At 44.0% G+C, this 22685-nt stretch overlaps 1 protein-coding gene across 2 annotated transcripts in view; it reads left to right on the forward strand.

The window, feature by feature from the left end:
- Positions 1-22685, forward strand: part of LOC123996644 (low-density lipoprotein receptor-related protein 8-like) — a 405748-nt gene that overhangs the window by 303350 nt on the left and 79713 nt on the right. For both annotated transcript variants that reach the window (XM_046300197.1, XM_046300196.1), the window contains exon 9: positions 812-937. In XM_046300197.1, the coding sequence (XP_046156153.1) occupies positions 812-937 (126 nt within the window). The remainder of the gene's footprint in view (positions 1-811; positions 938-22685) is intronic.

The following is a 22685-nucleotide window of genomic DNA, read 5'->3' on the forward strand; positions in this document are numbered from 1 at the left end:
AGTATGCATTTTGAAAATATATACTTCATTGTTTGAAACCTTGAGGCATGTCTTACCTTGCTTCAAAGCAGCCTGTAGCCAAAATCAGTCCATATCCGTGGAGGCAATTATTTTCTATAAACTTTATTTCGTTGTCCTGTAGCCAAAGGCACAATCCTAGTCATATTAGCAACCCATGTTAGTAGTTAGATCTCCCTTATTTCAAAATGTATTATTGATATTTTAATCTCTGTCACATGAAACCACTTGATTGTGTAGTGCACTTTAGTCAACAGTGTTTTCCCACTAATTGCGTTAAGGAAGGAACATTCTTGCCTACTGCCTTGTGTGCATTGTTCGCTTATAATGTATATAATAATACTTTATCAACATTTTACGCTAAACTGTCTTATCTGTTGCATCTTAACGTGTGTTATTCATCCTAGGCCTACTGGTTGTATGAATTTGGAATCTATCGTCCACAAACTGTCCCAGACTGTTTAGAATTGGCTTTTTTTTCTCGCCAAGCTGACCAATAGAATAGGTCAACTTTTCTGCTATGCGGGATAGTAGATTAACATTCTGTAGGCTAGTGATTTTACTGTTCATTACTTGTCTTGTTGGCTGAGGAAAAGTACATGTGGGTAGTTATTATAACATCTGCAAAAGTGTGCATCAGAATTAGGTAAGAAGGACCACACATCATTTCATCCTCGACACATCCTCGACACAGTACTTAGATATATCTCTACGTAATACCCCTTGTTCTCCTGTCTGTTTGGAGACAGAGTGGGTCCTGTGTTATTGATGGATTTGTGACTTCTCTCCCCAGACATAGATGAGTGTGAAAAGCCTGACTCCTGCAGCCAGATCTGCATCAACTACAAAGGAGACTTCAAGTGTGAATGTTATCAGGGCTATGAGATGGACCCCAGCACCAAGACCTGCAAGGCCGTGGGTAAGAGAGGCAACCTGTTATGTCCCTGGCAACCACAGAACAACCACACACACACACACCGTAACCCAGCAACACCACAGTCTATTCTCAGGCCGTCCGATATGAACGGTGGTTGTTTGTATGCAGGACTAGCACGAGCCATCTGAGGTCTGTAATGCAAATATTTGCCTTCTGCTTCTCAGGGAGGTAATGAAAAGAAAAACATGTCCACCTTGTCTGGCAGGGTGCTGTTGGACACAGTCAGGTATTGTCCTTCACCGTGACCCACGGTAAACACTCCAGCCTGGGCATACATAGAAATAAGGTCACTGGTCTTAACTTGGGGGCCTGGGACATATCTTTGACTGTGTTGAGAAAGACAGTGTTTTTGGTTAGCATCATCATTTCTTAGGTTAGATTATTACAGGGCAAACTGACGTGATAATGAGGATGCTTAAAGGAAGTGGTTAAAGGAACTGGCTTAAAAGGAACTGGCTTAAAGGAAGTGGCTTAAAGGAAGTGGCTTAAAGGAACTGGCTTAAAGGAACTGGCTTAAAAGGAAGTGGCTTAAAGGAACTGGCTTAAAGGAACTGGCTTAAAGGAACTGGCTTAAAGGAACTGGCTTAAAAGAACTGGCTTAAAGGAAGTGGCTTAAAGGAACTGGCTTAGAGGAACTGGCTTAAAGGAAGTGGCTTAAAGGAAGTGGTTAAAGGAAGTGGCTTAAAGGAACTGGCTTAAAGGAAGTGGTTAAAGGAAGTCGCTTAAAGGAAGTGGCTTAAAGGAACTGGCTTAAAGGAAGTTGCTTAAAGGAAGTGGCTTAAAGGAACTGTCTTAAAGGAACTGGCTTAAAGGAACTGGCTTAAAGGAAGTGGCTTAAAGGAAGTGGCTTAAAGGAAGTGGCTTAAAGGAACTGGCTTAGAGGAACTGGCTTAAAGGAACTGGCTTAAAGGAACTGGTTAAAGGAACTGGCTTAACGGAACTGGCTTAAAGGAACTGGTTAAGGGAACTGGCTTAAAAGAACTGGCTTAAAGGAACTGGTTAAGGGAACTGGCTTAAAGGAACTGGTTAAAGGAACTGGCTTAAAGGAAATGGTTAAGGGAACTGGCTTAAAGGAACTGCTTAAAAGAACTGGCTTAAAGGAACTGGCTTAAAGGAACTGGTTTAAAAGAACTGGCTTAAAAGAACTGGCTTAAAGGAACTGGCTTAAAAGAACTGGCTTAAAGGAACTGGCTTAAAGGAACTGGCTTAAGGGAACTGGCTTAAAGGAACTGGCTTAAAGGAACTGGCTTAAAGGAACTGGCTTAAAGGAACTGGCTTAAAGGAACTGGCTTAAAGGAACTGGCTCGGCTTTGCTCTAAGTGGCATGAAAAACGGCATTGATTACTTCCCGTCTGAGAAGGAACATCTTTGTTACTGTTAGAGAGAGCATACACACTGTCAGGAAGCTGGGCCTTTATTATTAGAGCGGAAGGGAAGGTGTGTGGGGGGTGTGTGTGGGTGTGGGTGGGTGTGGGTGGGTGTGTGTGTGTGGGTGTGGGTGTGGGTGGTGTGTGTGTGGGTGGGTGTGTGTGGGTGGGTGTGTGTGGGTGTGGGTGTGTGTGTGGGGGGGTGTGTGTGTGGGTGTGGGTGGGTGTGTGTGGGTGTGGGTGTGTGTGTGTGGGGGGGGGTGTTCGTGCTTGCTTGTGTTTGCATTATTAGAATAGCTCCTTGGTTATTGAAGTGAAGTGATGGAGCGCTGCGTTCTGTTGGGGCGTCAGTCCGTATTGTTGATTGCAGCACAGAAAGACAGAGACGTATCATTCTTACTTCTGCAGTGGTTTATTTACTCTGAAGCTTGGGAAGAAGGAGGAGATGCAGAGGCGCCTGCTATGTGACGCTGAGGTGATGTGGATTTAATAAACCTCCACACACACTCTCACACACTCACACACACTCTCACACACTCACATACACTCACAGACACTCACAGGCATACACATCAACAGACACACAACCTCATACATTCACAACGATGCACACACTCACACCGATTTACAGACAACACAAACACACTCACATTCCACTGCGGTAGATTTGTGGGGTTCACTCTCCTGCTCTACAACAGGGGCTGACAGCTGAAGCGATGATGTTGTTAAGCAGATTACACTGAGCTGGAAAGCGAAGGCTTTATTTCTGATGTTCAGGGAATGCAATACCATTATTACCCTTCATCCAATCACACAGAGATTAGACGGCTACTTTTTACTGCTCACTGACCATGTCTGAATATTGCCTTAACTTGGAAAGCCCTTTGAGGCAGGATGGAGAAAGCCCTTGGAGGCAGGATGGAGAAAGCCCTTTGAGGCAGGATGGAGAAAGCCCTTGGAGGCAGGATGGAGAAAGCACTTTGAGGCAGGATGGAGAAAGCTCTTTGAGGCAGGATGGAGAAAGCCCTTGGAGGCAGGACGGAGAAAGCCCTTTGAGGCAGGTTGGAGATAAGCCCTTTGAGGCAGGATGGAGAAAGCCCTTGGAGGCAGGATGGAGAAAGCCCTTTGAGGCAGGATGGAGAAAGCCCTTGGAGGCAGGTTGGAGATAAGCCCTTTGAGGCAGGATGGAGAAAGCCCTTGGAGGCAGGATGGAGAAAGCCCTTTGAGGCAGGATGGAGAAAGCCCTTGGAGGCAGGTTGGAGATAAGCCCTTTGAGGCAGGATGGAGAAAGCCCTTGGAGGCAGGATGGAGAGCGTCTGCTAAATGACTTAAATGTAAATGTAAATGAGAAAGCCCTTTGAGGCAGGATGGAGAAAGCCCTTGGAGGCAGGTTGGAGATAAGCCCTTTGAGGCAGGATGGAGAAAGCCCTTGGAGGCAGAAAGCCCTTGGAGGCAGGATGGAGAAAGCCCTTGGAGGCAGAAAGCCCTTGGAGGCAGGATGGAGAAAGCCCTTGGAGGCAGGATGGAGAAAGCCCTTGGAGGCAGGATGGAGAAAGCGTTAGAATAATACTAATTTGACATACTTACTGAAGAGTTTTAGTAGTTTTAATTGTAGCTACAGTGCCGCGCATAATAATTTAGACAGCCGTCTCCCAGGTGCCTTTCTAGTTAATGTGAACGGTGTGGAAGCTAATTAAAAGCACAACTCCCAGGTTGGTGGCATCATGTTACGTTCAACGCTATAAGCCTAAGTATAACCATACAATGTGGCAAGTTGATTCCCACAAGTCATTTCATTACACTAAATGTTTTATTGTGTTTACCATGGGTGCAATATCAGTCACTAACAGTTAAATGACTCACTAACCGTTAAATTATTAACTGATTGGCTCTCACCATTTTCCTTTGTGCGTCCATGCATCTGTGTGTGTTTCTGTCTGTCTGTAATTATACTGCAGCATTCTCTGCAACAGGTACAGATTTACTCAGTCTTTTCTCATCAACATCAATGATCTCTCATAGAGGGAGGGAGGGGGGGAGGGGTAGAGAGAGAGGAGAGAGAGAGGTAGAGAGAGAGGGGTCGAGAGAGAGGTAGAGAGAGAGAGAGGTAGAGAGAGAGGTAGAGAGAGAGGTAGAGAGAGAGAGGTAGAGAGAGAGAGATAGAGAGAGAGAGGTAGAGAGAGAGAGGTAGAGAGAGAGGTAGAGAGAGGTAGAGAGAGAGGTAGAGAGAGAGAGGTAGGTAGGTGAGTAACTCAGGAACTTCCCCACTTTTCTCTCTCTCTCTTCCTCTATACTCCTCTTTCTCTGCATCTTTGTGTCCTCCTCTGTGTCTTCCTCTGTGTCCTCCTCTATACTCCTCTGTGTCCTCCTCTGAGTCCTCCTCTGAGTCCTCTTTGTCTTCCTCTATACTCCTCCGTGTCCTCTTCTTTCTTCCTCTGTGTCCTCCTTCTTCCTCTATACTCCTCTTTGTCCTCCTCTGTGTCCTCCTCTTGGTCCTTTTCTGTGTCCTCCTCTGTGTCCTCCTCTTTCCCTCTCCTTGCCTATATGTCTGCATCTCTGTTTTTCTCCTCACTCTCACTATGCACCCTTTTCTCCCTTTAGGCTCCCTCCCTCTCCTTTTCTCCCTTTAGGCTCCCTCCCTCTCCTTTTCTCCCTTTAGGCTCCTCTCTCCCTCTGCTTTTCTCCCTTTAGGCTCCCTCCCTCCCTCTCCTTTTCTCCCTTTAGGCTCCCTCCCTCACTCTCCTTTTCTCCCTTTAGGCTCCCTCCCTCCCTCTCCTTTTCTCTCTTTAGGCTCCCTCCCTCCCTCTCCTTTTCTCCCTTTAAGCTCCCTCCCTCCCTCTCCTTTTCTCCCTTTAGGCTCCCTCCCTCCCTCTCCTTTTCTCCCTTTAGGCTCCCTCCCTCCCTCTCCCGATAGAAATATATAACAGTTCCCAGTCTCCTTCCCAGCAATTGTTAAAAGACAGGCTGAAATGGGGCGGCTGGTAGAAATGGGGCGGCTGGTAGAAATGGGGCGGCTGGTAGAAATGGGGCGGCTGGTAGAAATGGGGCGGCTGGTAGAAATGGGGCGGCTGGTAGAAATGGGGCGGCTGGTAGAAATGGGGCGGCTGGTAGAAATGGGGCGGCTGGTAGAAATGGGGCGGCAGGTAGAAATGGGGCGGCAGTAGCCTAATGGTTAGAGCGTTGAGAAGTTGAGAACAGAGTACAGAACATAGACTAGAACAGAGTCTAGAACAGAGTCTAGAACAGAGACTAGAACAGAGTCTAGAACAGAGTCTAGAACAGAGACTAGAACAGAGTCTAGAACAGAGTCTAGAACAGAGACTAGAACAGAGTCGAGAATAGAGTCTAGAACAGAGACTAGGACAGAGACGAGAATAGAGTCTAGAACAGACACTAGGACAGAGTCTAGAACATAGTCGAGAACAGAGTCTAGAACAGACACTAGGACAGAGACTAGAACAGAGACTAGGACAGAGACTAGAACAGAGACTAGAACAGAGTCTAGAACAGACACTAGGACAGAGACTAGAACAGAGACTAGGACAGAGACTAGGACAGAGTCTAGGACAGAGACTAGGACAGAGTCTAGAACATAATCTAGAACAGAGTCTAGAACAGAGTCTAGAACAGATTCTAGGACAGAGTCTAGGACAGAGACTAAGACAGAGTCTTGGACAGTGTCTAGGACAGACACTAGGACAGAGACTAGGACAGAGTCTAGGACAGAAACTAAGACAGAGTCTAGGACAGAGTCCAGGACAGACACTAGAACAGAGTCTAGGACAGAGACTAGAACAGAGTCTAGGACAGAGACTGGAACAGAGACTAGGACAGAATCTAGAACAGAGTCTAGAACAGAGTCTAGAACAGAGTCTAGAACAGAGACTAGAACAGAGTCTAGAACAGAGTCTAGAACAGAGACTAGAACAGAGTCTAGAACAGAGTCTAGAACAGAGACTAGAACAGAGTCGAGAATAGAGTCTAGAACAGAGACTAGGACAGAGACGAGAATAGAGTCTAGAACAGACACTAGGACAGAGTCTAGAACATAGTCGAGAACAGAGTCTAGAACAGACACTAGGACAGAGACTAGAACAGAGACTAGGACAGAGACTAGAACAGAGACTAGAACAGAGTCTAGAACAGACACTAGGACAGAGACTAGAACAGAGACTAGGACAGAGACTAGGACAGAGTCTAGGACAGAGACTAGGACAGAGTCTAGAACATAGTCTAGAACAGAGTCTAGAACAGAGTCTAGAACAGATTCTAGGACAGAGTCTAGGACAGAGACTAAGACAGAGTCTTGGACAGTGTCTAGGACAGACACTAGGACAGAGACTAGGACAGAGTCTAGGACAGAAACTAAGACAGAGTCTAGGACAGAGTCCAGGACAGACACTAGAACAGAGTCTAGGACAGAGACTAGAACAGAGTCTAGGACAGAGACTGGAACAGAGACTAGGACAGAATCTAGAACAGAGTCTAGGACAGAGTCTAGAACAGAGTCTAGGACAGAGTCTAGAACATAGACTAGAACAGAGTCTAGGACAGAGTCTAGAACAGAGTCTAGGACAGAGTCTAGGACAGAGTCTAGAACATAGTCGAGAACAGAGACTAGGACAGAGTCTAGAACAGAGTCTAGGACAGAGTCTAGAACATAGTCGAGAACAGAGACTAGAACAGAGTCTAGAACAGAGTCTAGAACATAGTCGAGAACAGAGACTAGGACAGAGTCCAGGACAGAGACTAGAACAGAGTCTAGAACAGAGTCTAGGACAGAGTCTAGAACATAGTCGAGAACAGAGACTAGGATAGAGTCTAGAACAGAGTCTAGAACAGAGTCTAGGACAGAGTCTAGAACATAGTCGAGAACAGAGACTAGAACAGAGTCTAGAACAGAGTCTAGAACAGAGTCTAGAACATAGACTAGAACAGAGACTAGGACAGAGTCCAGGACAGAGACTAGAACAGAGTCTAGGACAGAGTCTAGAACAGAGTCTAGAACATAGTCGAGAACAGAGACTAGGACAGAGTCTAGGACAGAGTCCAGGACAGAGACTAGAACAGAGTCTAGGACAGAGTCTAGAACAGAGTCTAGAACATAGTCGAGAACAGAGTCTAGGACAGAGTCTAGAACAGAGTCCAGGACAGAGACTAGAACAGAGTCTAGGACAGAGTCTAGAACAGAGACTAGAACAGAGTCTAGAACAGAGACTAGAACAGAGTCTAGGACAGAGTCTAGAACAGAGTCTAGAACAGAGTCTAGAACAGAGTCTAGGACAGAGTCTAGAACATAGTCGAGAACAGAGACTAGAACAGAGTCTAGAACAGAGTCTAGGACAGAGTCTAGAACATAGTCTAGGACAGAGACTAGGACAGAGACTAGAACAGAGACTAGGACAGCGCTCTCTGAAGTCGTTGTCTGACATGGATCTATTGTAATAAACATGTTGCCTGTATTGGATGGAGTTTCAGAATGACGTGGTAACTTTGGTTTGACAAGACAGGAACATGCTGCACAGATTTGTCTCGTGGATTTATTAGAGAATAGAATGTGGTGTGGTGTTTTCTCATGAGTTTGACAGACTGTGTTTAATACGTTTTTTATACATAACAGTAACTTGCTGTACTATACGTAAAATTGATTCCTCAGGCCTGGCTGCATATCTGTCTGGCCTTATCATTTTCAAAGCTTATCTTAATTGGCTGATAATGCAGGGCTGAGTTATGGAAGATTTAAATGCATGGGATCTGTCCTGTCATCACACATGCATGCACGTACACACACACACACACACACACACACACACACACACACACACACACACACACACACACACACACACACACACACACACACACACACACACACACACACACACACACACACACACACACACACACACACACACACACACACACACACACACACACACACACACACACACACACAGACTGTTGTCAGAGTGGAGGGGTCTGACTCTGCTTTAACACTAGGAAGAGAGAGCAACTACTCTGTAGAATGGCACTATTTGATGATGTCACCGGTCCTGAATGAGGGGCTGGGGGATGTGTTGGCAGGCATTAGGAAATATTTTTCTCTCTCTTTTCCTCTCTCTATCTCTCTTGCTTCCTCTCGCTCTCTCTCTCTCTTCCTCTCTCCATCTCTCTCTCTCATCCTCTCTTTCTCTTTCTTTCCCTCTGTCCATCAACATCTATTTCTCTACCATTCACTCTCTATCTCAAATCAAATATATTTATATAGCCCTTCATACATCAGCTGATATCTCAAAGTGCTGTACAGAAACCCAGCCTAAAACCCCAAACAGCAAGCAATGCTGGTGTAGAAGCACGGTGGCTAGGAAAAACTCCCTAGAAAGGCCAAAACCAAGGAAGGAACCAGGCTATGAGGGGTGGCCAGTCCTCTTCTGGCTGTGCCGGGTGGAGATTATAACAGAACATGGACAAGATGTTCAAATGTTCATAAATGACCAGCATGGTCAAATAATAATAATCACAGGCAGAACAGTTGAAACTGGAGCAGCAGCACGGCCAAGTGGACTGGGGACAGCAAGGAGTCATCATGCCAGGTAGTCCTGAGGCATGGTCCTAGGTCTCAGGTCCTCCGAGAGAGAGAGAGAGAGAGAGAGAGAGAGAGAGAGAGAGAGAGAGAGAGAGAGAGAGAGAGAAAAAGAGAGAATTAGAGAGAGCATACTTAAATTCACACAGGACACCGGATAAGACAGGAGAAGTACTCCAGATATAACAAACTGACCCGAGCCCCCCGACACATAAACTACTGCAGCATAAATACTGGAGGCTGAGACAGGAGGGGTCAGGAGACACTGTGGCCCCATCCGATGATACCCCAGGTCAGGGCCAAACAAGAAGGATATAACCCCACCCACTTTGCCAAAGCACAGCCCCCACACCACTGGAGGGATATCTTCAACCACCAACTTACCATCCTGAGACAAGGCCGAGTATAGCCCACAAAGATCTCCGGCACGGCACAACCCAAGGGTGGGCGCCAACCCAGACGGAAGATCACATCAGTGACTCAACCCACTCAAGTGACGCACCCCTCCTTGGGACAGCATGAAAGAGCACCAGTAAGCCAGTGACTCAGCCTCTGTAATAGTGTTAGAGGCAGAGAATCCCAGTGGAAAGAGGGGAACCGGCCAGGCAGAGACAGCAAGGGTGGTTCGTTGCTCCAGAGCCTTTCCGTTCACCTTCACACTCCTGGGCCAGACTACACTCAATCATATGACCCACTGAAGAGATGAGTCTTCAGTAAAGACTTAAAGGTTGAGCCCGAGTTTGCATCTCTCACATGGGTAGGCAGACCATTCCATAAAAATGGAGCTCTATAGGAGAAAGCCCTGCCTCCAGCTGTTTGCTTAGAAATTCTAGGGACAGTTAGGAGGCCTGTGTCTTGTGACCGTAGCGTACGTTTAGGTACAGTGGGGAGAACAAGTATTTGATACACTGCCGATTTTTCAGGTTTTCCTACTTACAAAGCATGTAGAGAACTGTCATTTTTATCATAGGTACACTTCAACTGTGAGAGGCGGAATCTAAAACAAAAATCCCAAAAATCACATTGTATGATTTTTAAGTAATTAATTTGCATTTTATTGCATGACATAAGTATTTGATACTTCAGAAGAGCAGAACTTAATATTTTGTACAGAAACCTTTGTTTGCAATTACGTTTCCTGTAGTTCTTGACCAGGTTTGCACACACTGCAGCAGGGATTTTGGCCCACTCCTCCATACAGACCTTCTCCAGATCCTTCAGGTTTCGGGGCTGTCGCTAGGCAATAAGGACTTTCAGCTCCCTCCAAAGATTTTCTATTGGGTTCAGGTCTGGAGACTGGCTAGGCCACTCCAGGACCTTGAGATGCTTCTGACGGAGCCACTCCTTAGTTGCCCTGGCTGTGTGTTTCGGGTCGTTGTCATGCTGGAAGACCCAGCCACGACCCATCTTCAATGCTCTTACTGAGGGAAGGAGGTTGTTGGCCAAGATCTCGCAATACATGGCCCCATCCATCCTCCCCTCAATACGATGCAGTCATCCTGTCCCCTTTGCAGAAAAGCATCCCCAAAGAATGATGTTTCCACCTCCATGCTTCACGGTTGAGATGGAGTTCTTGGTGTTGTACTCATCCTTCTTCTTCCTCCAAACACGACGAGTGGAGTTTAGACCAAAAAGCTATATTTTTGTCTCATCAGACCACATGACCTTCTCCCATTCCTCCTCTGGATCATCCAGATGGTCATTGGCAAACTTCAAACGGGCTTGGACATGCGCTGGCTTGAGCAGGGGGACCTTGCATGCACTGCAGGATTTTGATCCATGATGGCGTAGTGTGTTACTAATGGTTTTCTTTGAGGCTGTGGTCCCAGCTCTCTTCAGGTCATTGACCAGGTCCTGCCGTGTAGTTCTGGGCTGATCCCTCACTTTCCTCATGATCATTGATGCCCCACGAGGTGAGATCTTGCATGGAGCCCCAGACCGAGGGTGATTGACCGTCGTGTTGAACTTCTTCCATTTTCTAATAATTGCGCCAACAGTTGTTGCCTTCTCACCAAGCTGCTTGCCTATTGTCCTGTAGCCCATCACAGCCTTGTGCAGGTCTACAATTGTAACCCTGGTTTCCTAGTCTTAGCCATTGTGGAGAGGCTGGAGTCTGTTTGATTGAGTGTGTGGACAGGTGTCTTCTATACAGGTAACGAGTTCAAACAGGTGCAGTTATTAATACAGCTTCTTAAAGAAAAACTAACAGGTCTGTGAGAGCTGGAACTCTTACTGGTTGGTAGGTGATCAAATACTTATGTCATTGCAATAAAAATGCAAATTACTTACTTAAAACTCATACAATGTGATTTTCTGGGTTTTTCCGTCTCTCACAGTTGAAGTGAACATATGATAAAAATTACAGACCTCTACATGCTTTGTAAGTGGGAAACCTGCAAAATCGGCAGTGTATCAAATACGTGTTCTCCCCACTGTATGTACGGCAGGACCAAATCAGAGAGATAGGTAGGAGTAAGCCCATGTAATGCTTTGTAGGTTAGCAGTGAAACCTTGAAATCAGCCCTTTCCTTGACAGGAAGCCAGTGTAGGGAGGCTAGCTCTGGAGTAATATGATCAAATTTGTTGGTTCTAGTCAGGATTCTAGCAGCCGTATTTAGCACTAACTGAAGTTTATTTAGTGCTTTATCCGGGTATCCGGAAAGTAGAGAATTGCAGTAGTCTAACCTAGAAGTAACAAAAGCATGGATTAATTTTTCTGCATCATTTTTGGACTGAAAGTTTCTGATTTTTGCAATGTTACGTAGATGGAAAAAAGCTGTCCTTGAAACAGTCTTGATATGTTCGTCAAAAGAGAGATCAGGGTCCAGAGTAACGCAGAGGTCCTTCACAGTTTTATTTGAGACGACTGTACAACCATTAAGATTAATTGTCAGATTCAACAGAAGATCTCTTTGTTTCTTGGGACCTAGAACAAGCATCTCTGTTTTGTCCGAGTTTAAAAGTAGATAGTTTGCAGCCATCCACTTCCTTATGTCTGCAACAGAGGCTTCTAGTGAGGGCAATTTTGGGGCTTCACCATGTTTCATTGAAATGTACAGCTGTGTGTCATCCGCATAGCAGTGAAAGTTAACATTATGTTTTCGAATGACATCCCCAAGAGGTTAAATATATAGTGAAAACAATAGTGGTCCTAAAACGGAACCTTGAGGAACACCGAAATTTACAGTTGATTTGTCAAAGGACAAACCATTCACAGAGACAAACTGATATCTTTCCGACAGATAAGATCTAAACCAGGCCAGAACTTGTCCGTGTAGACCAATTTGGGTTTCCAATCTCTCCAAAAGAATGTGGTGATCGATGGTATCAAAAGCAGCACTAAGGTCTAGGAGCACGAGGACAGATGCAAAGCCTCGGTCTAATGCCATTAAAAGGTAATTTACCACCTTCACAAGTGCAGTCTCAGTGATATGATGGGGTCTAAAACCAGACTGAAGCATTTTGTATACATTGTTTGTCTTCAGGAAGGCAGTGAGTTGCTGCGCAACAGCCTTTTCTAAAAAATGATGAGAGGAATGGAAGATTCGATATAGGCCGATAGTTTTTTATATTTTCTGGGTCACTGTTTGGCTTTTTCAAGAGAGGCTTTATTACTGCCACTTTTAGTGAGTTTGGTACACATCCGGTGTATAGAGAGCCGTTTATTATGTTCAACATAGGAGGGCCAAGCACAGGAAGCAGCTCTTTCAGTAGTTTAGTTGGAATAGGGTCCAGTATGCAGCTTGAAGGTTTAGAGTCCATGATTATTTTCATCATTGTGTCAAGAGATACAGTACTAAAACACTTGAGTGTCTCTCTTGATCCTAGGTCCTGGCAGAGTTGTGCAGACTCAGGACAACTGAGCTTTGAAGGAATACACAGATTTAAAGAGGAGTCTGTAATTTGCTTTCTAATAATCATGATCTTTTCCTCAAAGAAGTTCATGGATTTATTACTGCTGACGTGAAAGCCATCCTCTCTTGGATGCTGCTTTTAAGTTAGCTTTGTGACAGTATCAAAAAGGAATTTAGGATTGTTCTTATTTTCCTCAATTAAGTTGGAAAAATAGGATGATCGAGCAGCAGTAAGGGCTCTTCGATACTGCACGGTACTGTCTTTCCAAGCTAGTCGGAAGACTTCCAGTTTGGTGTGGCGCCATTTCCGTTCCAATTTTCTGGAAGCTTGCATCAGAGCTCGGGTATTTTCTGTATACCAGGGAGCTAGTTTCTTATGAGAAATATTTTTAGTTTTTAGGGGTGCAACTGCATCTAGGGTATTGTGCAAGGTTAAATTGAGTTCCTCAGTTAGGTGGTTAACTGATTTTTGTCCTCTGACGTCCTTGTGTAGACAGAGGGAGTCTGGAATGACATCAAGGAATCTTTGGGTTGTCTGTGAATTTATAGCACGACTTTTGATGTTCCTTGGTTGTGGTCTGAGCAGATTATTTGTTGCAATTGCAAACATAATAAAATGGTGGTCCGATAGTCCAAGATTATGAGGAAAAACATTAGATCCACAACATTTATTCCATGGGACAAAACTAGGTCCAGAGTATTACTGTGACAGTGAGTAGGTCAAAACCCACTGAGTTGATGATGGCTCCAAAAGCCTTTTGGAGTGGGTCTGTGGACTTTTCCATGTGAATATTAAAGTCACCAAAAATTAGAATATTATCTGCTATGACTACAAGGTCCGATAGGAATTCAGGGAACTTAATGAGGAACGCTGTATATGGCCCAGGAGGCCTGTAAACAGTAGCTATAAAAAGTGATTGAGTAGGCTGCATAGACTTCATGACTAGCAGCTCAAAAGACGAAAATTACATTTTTCTTTTTGTAAATAAAAATTTGCTATTGTAAATGTTAGCAACACCTCCGCATTTGCGGGATGCACGGGGGATATGGTCACTAGTGTAGCCAGGAGGTGAGGCCTCATTTAACACAGTAAATTCATCAGGCTTAAGCCATGTTTCAGTCAGGTCAATCATGTCAAGATTATGATCAGTGATTAGTTCATTGACTATAATTGCCTTTGAAGTAAGGGTTCTAACATTAAGTAGCCCTATTTTGAGATGTGAGGTATCACGATCTCTTTCAATAATGACAGGAATGGAGGAGGTCTTTATCCTAGTGAGATTGCTAAGGCAAACACCGTCATGTTTAGTTTTGCCCAACCCAGGTCGAGGCACAGACACGGTCTCAATGGGGATAGCTGAGCTGACTACACTGACTGTGCTAGTGGCAGACTCCACTAAGCTGGCAGGCTGGCTAACAGCCTGCTGCCTGGCCTGTACCCTATTTCATTGTGGAGATAGAGGAGTTAGAGCCCTGTCTATGTAGATTGGTAGATAAGATGAGAGCACCCCATCCAGCTAGGATGAAGTCTGTCACTCCTCAGCAGGTCAGACTTGGTCCTGTTTGTGGGTGAGTCCCAGAAAGAGGGCCACTTATCTACAAATTCTATCTTTTGGGAGGGGCAGAAAACAGTTTTCAACCAGCAATTGAGTTGTGAGACTCTGCTGTAGAGCTCATCACTCCCCCTAACTGGGAGGGGGCCAGAGACAATTACTCGATGCCGACACATCTTTCTAGCTGATTTACACGCTGAAGCTATGTTGCACTTGGTGACCTCTGACTGTTTCATCCTAACATCGTTGGTGCCGACGTGGATAACAATATCTCTATCTCAGTTTTAGCTTTAGCCAGCACCATCTTCAGATTAGCCTTAACGTCGGTAGCCATGCCCCATGGTAAACAGCGTATGATCGCTGGAGGATTCGTTTTAAGTCTAATACTGCGGGTAATTTACATTTACATTTAAGTCATTTAGCAGACGCTCTTATCCAGAGCGACTTACAAATGGAGTCGCCAATGACTAGGGTTTTCAATTTGTCAGAGCTAATGGTGGGAAGCTTCGGCATCTCAGACCCCGTAACAGGAGGAGTAGAGACAAGAGAAGGCTCAGCCTCTGACTCCGACTCGTCGCTTAATGGGGAAAACCGGTTGAAAGTTTCTGTCGGCTGATTGAGCGACACCGGTTGAGCATTCCTACAGCATACTAACACTACTATCTGTACTTACTGGTGGCACAGGCGCTGTTTCATCCTTTCCTACGCTGAAATTACCTTTTCCTAACGATTGCGTCTGAAGCTGGGCTTGTAGCACAAGGCTATCGTTCTCCTGTATATTATGAGTACAGCAACTGAAATTAGAAGGCATGTTAATGTTAATAGTTAGCTTCGGCTGTTGGAGGTCCTGACGAACCACATCCAGATAAAGCGTCCGGAGTGAAAAAGTTGAAGGAAAAAAGAGTGAAGGAAAAACCAAAAATATAAACAGTAATTAAAAAGTAAATACCGTAAAGTTGTCAGGTAGCAAAGTAAGGTTGACAACAAAACGCACAGCAACACGTAAACAAGTCTGCAAGTTGTGACCGAAAATGTAGATGCTGAAAACAATCTGTTTGTCCCTCCCTCTGTATGCTGCCACTCATTCTCTGTCCATCTGTCTGTCTTCTCTCTCTCTTTCTTTCTCTCTCTTCTCTCTCTCGGTCTCTCTGTCACTCTTTCTCTCTGTGTCTCTGTCTCGCTCTCTTTCTGTCTCTCTTTTTCTCCCTTCCCTAATGGGAGAGCGGCTGAAATTGATCGGTACAAATCCAAGAGACAGGAAAAATGATTGAATCCTGACTCGCAGTGAAAATGAAAATATTTGCTCCCTGTGCAGTGTCCCGTGGAGGCCTGGGACCGAGAGATTCATCTAGGTCTGGCTCGTGCAGGTGGGTGTGTGTGGTTCGAAACATGGAGCCAACTCAGAACGCCCTGGCTTGATGGGACAAGTTGCCTGGCTTTGTCTTGATTTTGTCCATGATGAGGAGGGAGGGAGATAAGACTCCATCCGTCTCTGTCAGCTTATATCTCAGTAGGTGTGTCCAAGAGTGTTCAAAGCTGTCATCAAGGCAAAGGGTGGCTACTTTTAAAAATCTCAAGTATAAAATATATTTTGATTTGTTTAACACTTTTCTGGTTACTACATGATTCCATGTGTGTTATTTCATAGTTGTGATGTCTTCACTATTATTCTACAATGTAGAAAATAGTAAAAATAAAGAAAAACCCTGGAATGAGTAGGTGTATCCAAACGTTTGACTGGCACTGTATATGTACGGTGGTTCATCCTTTAAAAGTTGCGTCGCACTGCAGCACACCTTGCGGGTTGCCGCAGAATTCTATGGCACTTTATTTGAGTGTCAGCCATTGTTGTGAGTTAGTGCTAGTTTGACCACCAGAGGGCCTCTTTGAGAAGAATTTGAGCATTAATATTGGCATTAATATTGGCTGTACTAGATAATTTAAGATTTTTTTTTGTAAGGACATAGTATATGGGATTCATTTTAAGAAATATAGCTTCATTAATTTGATTAATATTATGGTGTTTCTATTCCAAGAAAAATGAAAAACCCTCAGGGTTTCCGTTGGGAACATATGGCGCTGTACAACGTGACTGGTCGGGAGTAGGCTACTGTACTAAGAGCAAAATAATCCTAACATTTTCACACCCTAATTGTAGGCTAACCAATACCCAAACAGAGATTCAGTGAAAATAATACCAGTCCCCATGCTTGTCTCAGAGCAGCATGAAACAGTGCTGAAATCGTTGACAACATGTCATTCAGTGATATTTATTCCCATAATAATTTGTTATGGATCCATAACGAAATAAACATCTCCATTACAATTATAATGCAGGGTTAATAATACATTCATATATTTGTAGGGATGGATGCATTTTTTTGTTGGGGCAAATCTGGTTTTAGAGGTTTTCAAAACAAGGTATTTGGTGGACTCGGTATGATGGACTCACTGATGGTTGAAGATGATGAGCAATCGGCAAAGGCTTTCAACATCGCTCTAATCACAGTCAGAAGACAGTTGAAGAAACTTGAGTGGACTTATGGAAAGGCTCATTAAGACATTATATTATATAGACATGTTTTCAAAAGGCCTCCAGAGCTGACAGAGAAGTTCCTTACTTTTTCCTCCTTCCACTTGCCTCTTCCATTTATTCCCATAGTAATTCGTTATGGTTTGCATTGCAAATGAGGGCATAAACTGGGTCAAGACGCCAGCAGAGTACGTAGACTTTTATGTAGTGAAATAAAGGTAAGATAATAAATAAATAAATAAGACCTGCAACACTTTTAACAACACATTCCTCAACACTAGTGAGACTCATGTCACCTACGGTTGGCCTACAGTATATCTACAAATATTTTTTTATCTCAACATGTTGGTCTCCTGATTTGAACCCAATCAAACTTGTTGCAACTTTAGTGTAGTTGAAATTATCATCTCCGTGTTTGCCTGGATTGTGACTCCATCTCGTTCCTCGCCGCCTTCAACTCCTCCAATACCGCCTGACTTTCCGCCAATGACATGACTCTCCTCCAATAATTACATTTAGGGGATTGGAAGATTCTAAATGAATATCTAAGGGGCATTTTTCATTAGGATCTGTGAGAGTATCTAAGGGGCTTTTATATAATTATAATGCAGGGTTAATAATAATAATAATCGTTTGTTTAAGAAATAAGGCTATTTTGGAGATGATTTTATTTCAAATAACCGAAAGTGAGCAATTCTAATCTGAATAAAGGGAAAAAGTCCATTCTTGAACATGGAGTGAGACATTCTTACTGATTTGTAAATGAAGCCAGTTTGATATTTAGAATGATTTATTTCTGTTTTTAGAGGGAGAAGAAACCAAAAGCCCACCGTGACTATTTTTCGGAAATTCCTCAGACCACATGTCAAGTGAAAATCTACCCAAATTTACCCAAGTTCTCTCTCAACTCCAGGACCAACAGTTGTTGTTGTTGTCTGATGCAGGACTCTAGTGCCAGAAGAGAGACTCTCAGACTGAAAACACCTGCATTAATTGCCACAGTTTAGACTACCGATAGATGAGCGTTCTAACTCCCTCTTGTAATAGTGTGGTGCAATGACAGAATGCCACCATCTACCACTAACGGTCGCAGTATAAACTCTGAACTTTAATAAGGAAGAATCACTGAGTGTAGAAAACATTAAGAACTCTTTCCATGACATAGACTGATGAAGGAATCCAGGTGAAAGCTATGATCCCTTATTGATGTCACTTGTTAAATCCACTTCAATCAGTGTAGATGAAGGAGAGGAGACAGGTTAAAGAAGGATTTTTAAGCCTTGAGACAATTCAGACATGGATTTTGTGTCTGTGTCACTCAGAGGGTGAATGGGCAAGACAAAAGATTGAAGGGCCTTTGAATGGGATATGGTAGTAGGTGCCAGGCGCACCGGTTTGTGTCAAAAACAGCAGCGCCTCTGGATTTTTCACGCTCTGCAGTTTCCTGTGTGTATCAATAATGGTCCACCACCCAAAGGACATCCAGACAACTTGACATAACTGTGAGAAGCCTTGGAGTCAACATGGGCCAGCATTCCTGTGGAACTCTTTCGTCACCTTGTAGAGTCTATGACCTGACAATTGAGGCTGTTCTGAGGTTTGGGGTCACTTAGAAATGTCCTTGTTTTTGAAAGAAAAACTCATTCTTTGTCCATTTAAAATAACATCAAATTGATCAGAAATACAGTGTAGACATTGTTAATGTTGTAAATGACTATTGTAGCTGGAAACGGCAGATTTTTTATGGAAAATCAGAGGCCCATTATCAGCAACCATCACTCCTGTGTTCCAATGGCACGTGGTGTTAGCTAATCCAAGTTTATCATTTTAAAAGACTAATTGATCATTAGAAAAACCTTTTGCAATTATGTTAACACAGCTGAAAACTGTTGTTCTGATTAAAGAAGCAATTAAACTGGCCTTCTTCAGACTAGTTGAGCATCTGGAGCATCAGCATTTGTGGGTTCGATTACAGGCTCAAAATTGCCAAGAACTGAAGATTTCGTACAATCTGTGTACTACTCCCTTCACAGAACAGACCGAACTGGTTCTAACCAGAATAGAAAGAGGAGTGGGAGGCCCCGGTGCACAACTGAGCAAGAGGACAATTAGAGTGTCTAGTTTGAGAAACAGACGCCTCACAAGTCCTCAACTGGCAGACTCGTTAAATAGTACCCGCAAAACACCAGTCTCAACGTCAACAGTGAAGAGTTGACTCCGGGATGCTGGCCTTTTAAGAGTTCCTCTGTCCAGTGTCTGTGTTCTTTTGCCCATCTTTTCTTTTTATTGGCCCGTCTGAGATATGGCTTTTTCTTTGCAACTCTGCCTAGAAGGACAGCATCCCGGAGTCGTCTCTTCAGTGTTGACGTTGAGACTGTTTTTTTTGATGGTACTATTTAATGAAGCTGCCATTCTTTTTTTCTTTCCCTCCCTCCCTCCCTCCCTTCTATCTCTCTCTCTCTCTCCATTTGTCTTTCTCACTCACTCAGTTTCTCTCTCTGTCTCTCCTCTTTTTCTCTCTTTGTATCTCCTACTCATCCCCTCTCTCTATCCCTCTCTCCCCCTCTCACTCTCTCATGAAGCATTATACAAATCCCATCTTGGCCAGGGAACAGAATAGAGCTACTTGAGATGGTGATTCTGTGAGGTTGAGAACTACTCATGGAATGGTAATACAACAGAGGGTCAGAGAGGAGAGAGACGGTCAGAGAGAAGAGAGAGGGTCAGAGAGAAGAGAGAGGGTCAGAGAGAAGAGAGAGGGTCAGAGAGAAGAGAGACGGTCAGAGAGAAGAGAGAGGGTCAGAGAGAAGAGAGAGGGTAAGAGAGAAGAGAGATGGTCAGAGAGAAGAGAGAGGGTCAGAGAGAAGAGAGAGGGAGAGACGGTCAGAGAGAAGAGAGAGAGAGAAGAGAGAGGGTCAGAGAGAGAGAGAGAGAGGTCAGAGAGAAGAGGGTCAGAGAGGGTCAGAGAGAAGAGAGACGGTCAGAGAGAAGAGAGAGGGTCAGAGAGAAGAGAGTCAGAGAGGAGAGAGGTCAGAGAGAAGAGAGAGGGTCAGAGAGAAGAGAGACGGTCAGAGAGAAGAGAGAGGGTCAGAGAGAAGAGAGAGGGTCAGAGAGAAGAGACGGTCAGAGAGAAGAGAGAGGGTCAGAGAGAAGAGAGACGGTCAGAGAGAAGAGAGACGGTCAGAGAGAAGAGAGAGGGTCAGAGAGAAGAGAGACGGTCAGAGAGAAGAGAGAGGGTCAGAGAGAAGAGAGACGGTCAGAGAGAAGAGAGAGGGTCAGAGAGAAGAGAGAGACGGTCAGAGAGAAGAGAGAGGGTCAGAGAGAAGAGAGAGGGTCAGAGAGAAGAGAGAGGGTCAGAGAGAAGAGAGACGGTCAGAGAGAAGAGAGAGGGTCAGAGAGAAGAGAGAGGGTCAGAGAGGAGAGAGACGGTCAGAGAGAAGAGAGAGGGTCAGAGAGTAGAGAGAGGGTCAGAGAGAAGAGAGAGGGTCAGAGAGTAGAGAGAGAGACAGAAAGGAGAGAGAGGGTCAGAGAGGAGAGAGACGGTCAGAGAGAAGAGAGAGGGTCAGAGAGTAGAGAGAGAGACAGAAAGGAGAGAGAGGGTCAGAGAGGAGAGAGACGGTCAGAGAGAAGAGAGACGGTCAGAGAGAAGAGCGAGAGTCAGAGAGAAGAGAGAGGGTCAGAGAGTAGAGAGAGAGACAGAAAGGAGAGAGAGGGTCAGAGAGAAGAGAGAGATTGCTGTGTGGCAATGAGTGAGAGGTCTACTCTGCACTCTCCTTGAGAACTATTCATGTACGGTCACACGATGTGTGTGTGTGTGTGTGCGTGTGCGTGTGCGTGTGTGTGTGTGTGAGAGATGACAGAGCAGCTACTAGAGATGGAATGCCAAATGAAAGATAAATAGAGGTCAGTTAGAGGATAATGGAGGTGGAGGTTTGGGGAGTAGATTTCATTCTACGCATCTAAGATAGAGCCATGTGTGTTAGTGTATGCATGTTTTGATTTAGTGTGTGTGCATGTGTGTTTGCTGTTACCGTGTGTGTGTGCGTGTGCGATCCTTATGGGAATTATGAGTCATTCTCTTTCACTCTGTTGAGAAATTTGCCTTGGGTAGATGATGTACACACACACACATTTCACCCAAGGAAAATCATTGAGAAACAGCTTTGCGTATCTGCAGTACCAGGAATAGAACAGCATGATTAATTGACCAATTGACTGTTTTTATTACAAGACAAACGGAGACTGGACAGAAGGAGAGGTGTTGAGGAGACGTTAGAGCCCTGTCATTGTCAATCAAACAGGAACAAGGAAGTGGCGTCTAAATCTCTAAAGTCATTACTGAAAGAGTTGTGAAATATTCCGCTGAACTAACCTTTGTCCTTTGTGGGAAGGAAATTGTAACGCTGTTAGAAGGAAATTATTTAAAATATTGCACACACCTGTGAATTATTGGCTAGTATTTTATCTTATCATGAACACTGTTTGTCCATTTGTATATGCTAGTCTAAACCGGTTGTTTACGAAGCATGTGACAGAAACATTTGATTTTAATTTGATTTGACCTTCCAAACTGTTTAAACTGTTATAAGATCTTGAAAGATATTTCCTTGATTTCACATCATCAGAAAAGTTACCAATGTTTCATCTGTCTCTTACCAATGTTTCATCTGTCTCTTACCAATGTTTCATCTGTCTCTACCAATGTTTCATCTGTCTCTACCAATGTTTCATCTGTCTCTTACCAATGTTTCATCTGTCTCTACCAATGTTTCATCTGTCTCTTACCAATGTTTCATCTGTCTCTATCTGTCAAATGTTTCATCTGTCTCTACCAATGTTTCATCTGTCAATGTTTCATCTGTCTCTACCAATGTTTCATCTGTCTCTACCAATGTTTCATCTGTCTCTTACCAATGTTTCATCTGTCTCTACCAATGTTTAATCTGTCTCTTACCAATGTTTCATCTGTCTCTACCAATGTTTCATCTGTCTCTACCAATCTCTGTCTCTTACCAATGTTTCATCTGTCTCTTACCAATGTTTCATCTGTCTCTACCAATGTTTCATCTGTCTCTTGTTTCATCTGTCTCTAATGTTTCATCTGTCTCTACCAATGTTTCATCTGTCAATGTTTCATCTGTCTCTACCAATGTTTCATCTGTCTCTACCAATGTTTCATCTGTCTCTACCAATGTTTCATCTGTCTCTACCAATGTTTCATCTGTCTCTACCAATGTTTCATCTGTCTCTACCAATGTTTCATCTGTCTCTACCAATGTTTCATCTGTCTCTGTCTCTACCAATGTTTCATCTGTCTCTACCACCAATGTTTCATCTGTCTCTACCAATGTTTCATCTGTCTCTCTACCAATGTTTCATCTGTCTCTTACCAATGTTTCATCTGTCTCTTACCAATGTTTCATCTGTCTCTACCAATGTTTCATCTGTCTCTACCAATGTTTCATCTGTCTCTGTCTCTTACCAATGTTTCATCTGTCTCTACCAATGTTTCATCTGTCTCTACCAATGTTTCATCTGTCTCTACCAATGTTTCATCTGTCACCAATGTTTCATCTGTCTCTACCAATGTTTCATCTGTCTCTACCAATGTTTCATCTGTCTCTTGTTTCATCTGTCTCTTAAATGTTTCATCTGTCTCTACCAATGTTTCATCTGTCTCTACCAATGTTTCATCTGTCTCTTACCAATGTTTCATCTGTCTCTACCAATGTTTCATCTGTCTCTACCAATGTTTCATCTGTCTCTTACCAATGTTTCATCTGTCTCTACCAATGTTTCATCTGTCTCTACCAATGTTTCATCTGTCTCTTACCAATGTT

The sequence above is a fragment of the Oncorhynchus gorbuscha genome, linkage group LG15 (genome assembly GCF_021184085.1).
Source record: "Oncorhynchus gorbuscha isolate QuinsamMale2020 ecotype Even-year linkage group LG15, OgorEven_v1.0, whole genome shotgun sequence".
Taxonomy (NCBI): domain Eukaryota; kingdom Metazoa; phylum Chordata; class Actinopteri; order Salmoniformes; family Salmonidae; genus Oncorhynchus; species Oncorhynchus gorbuscha.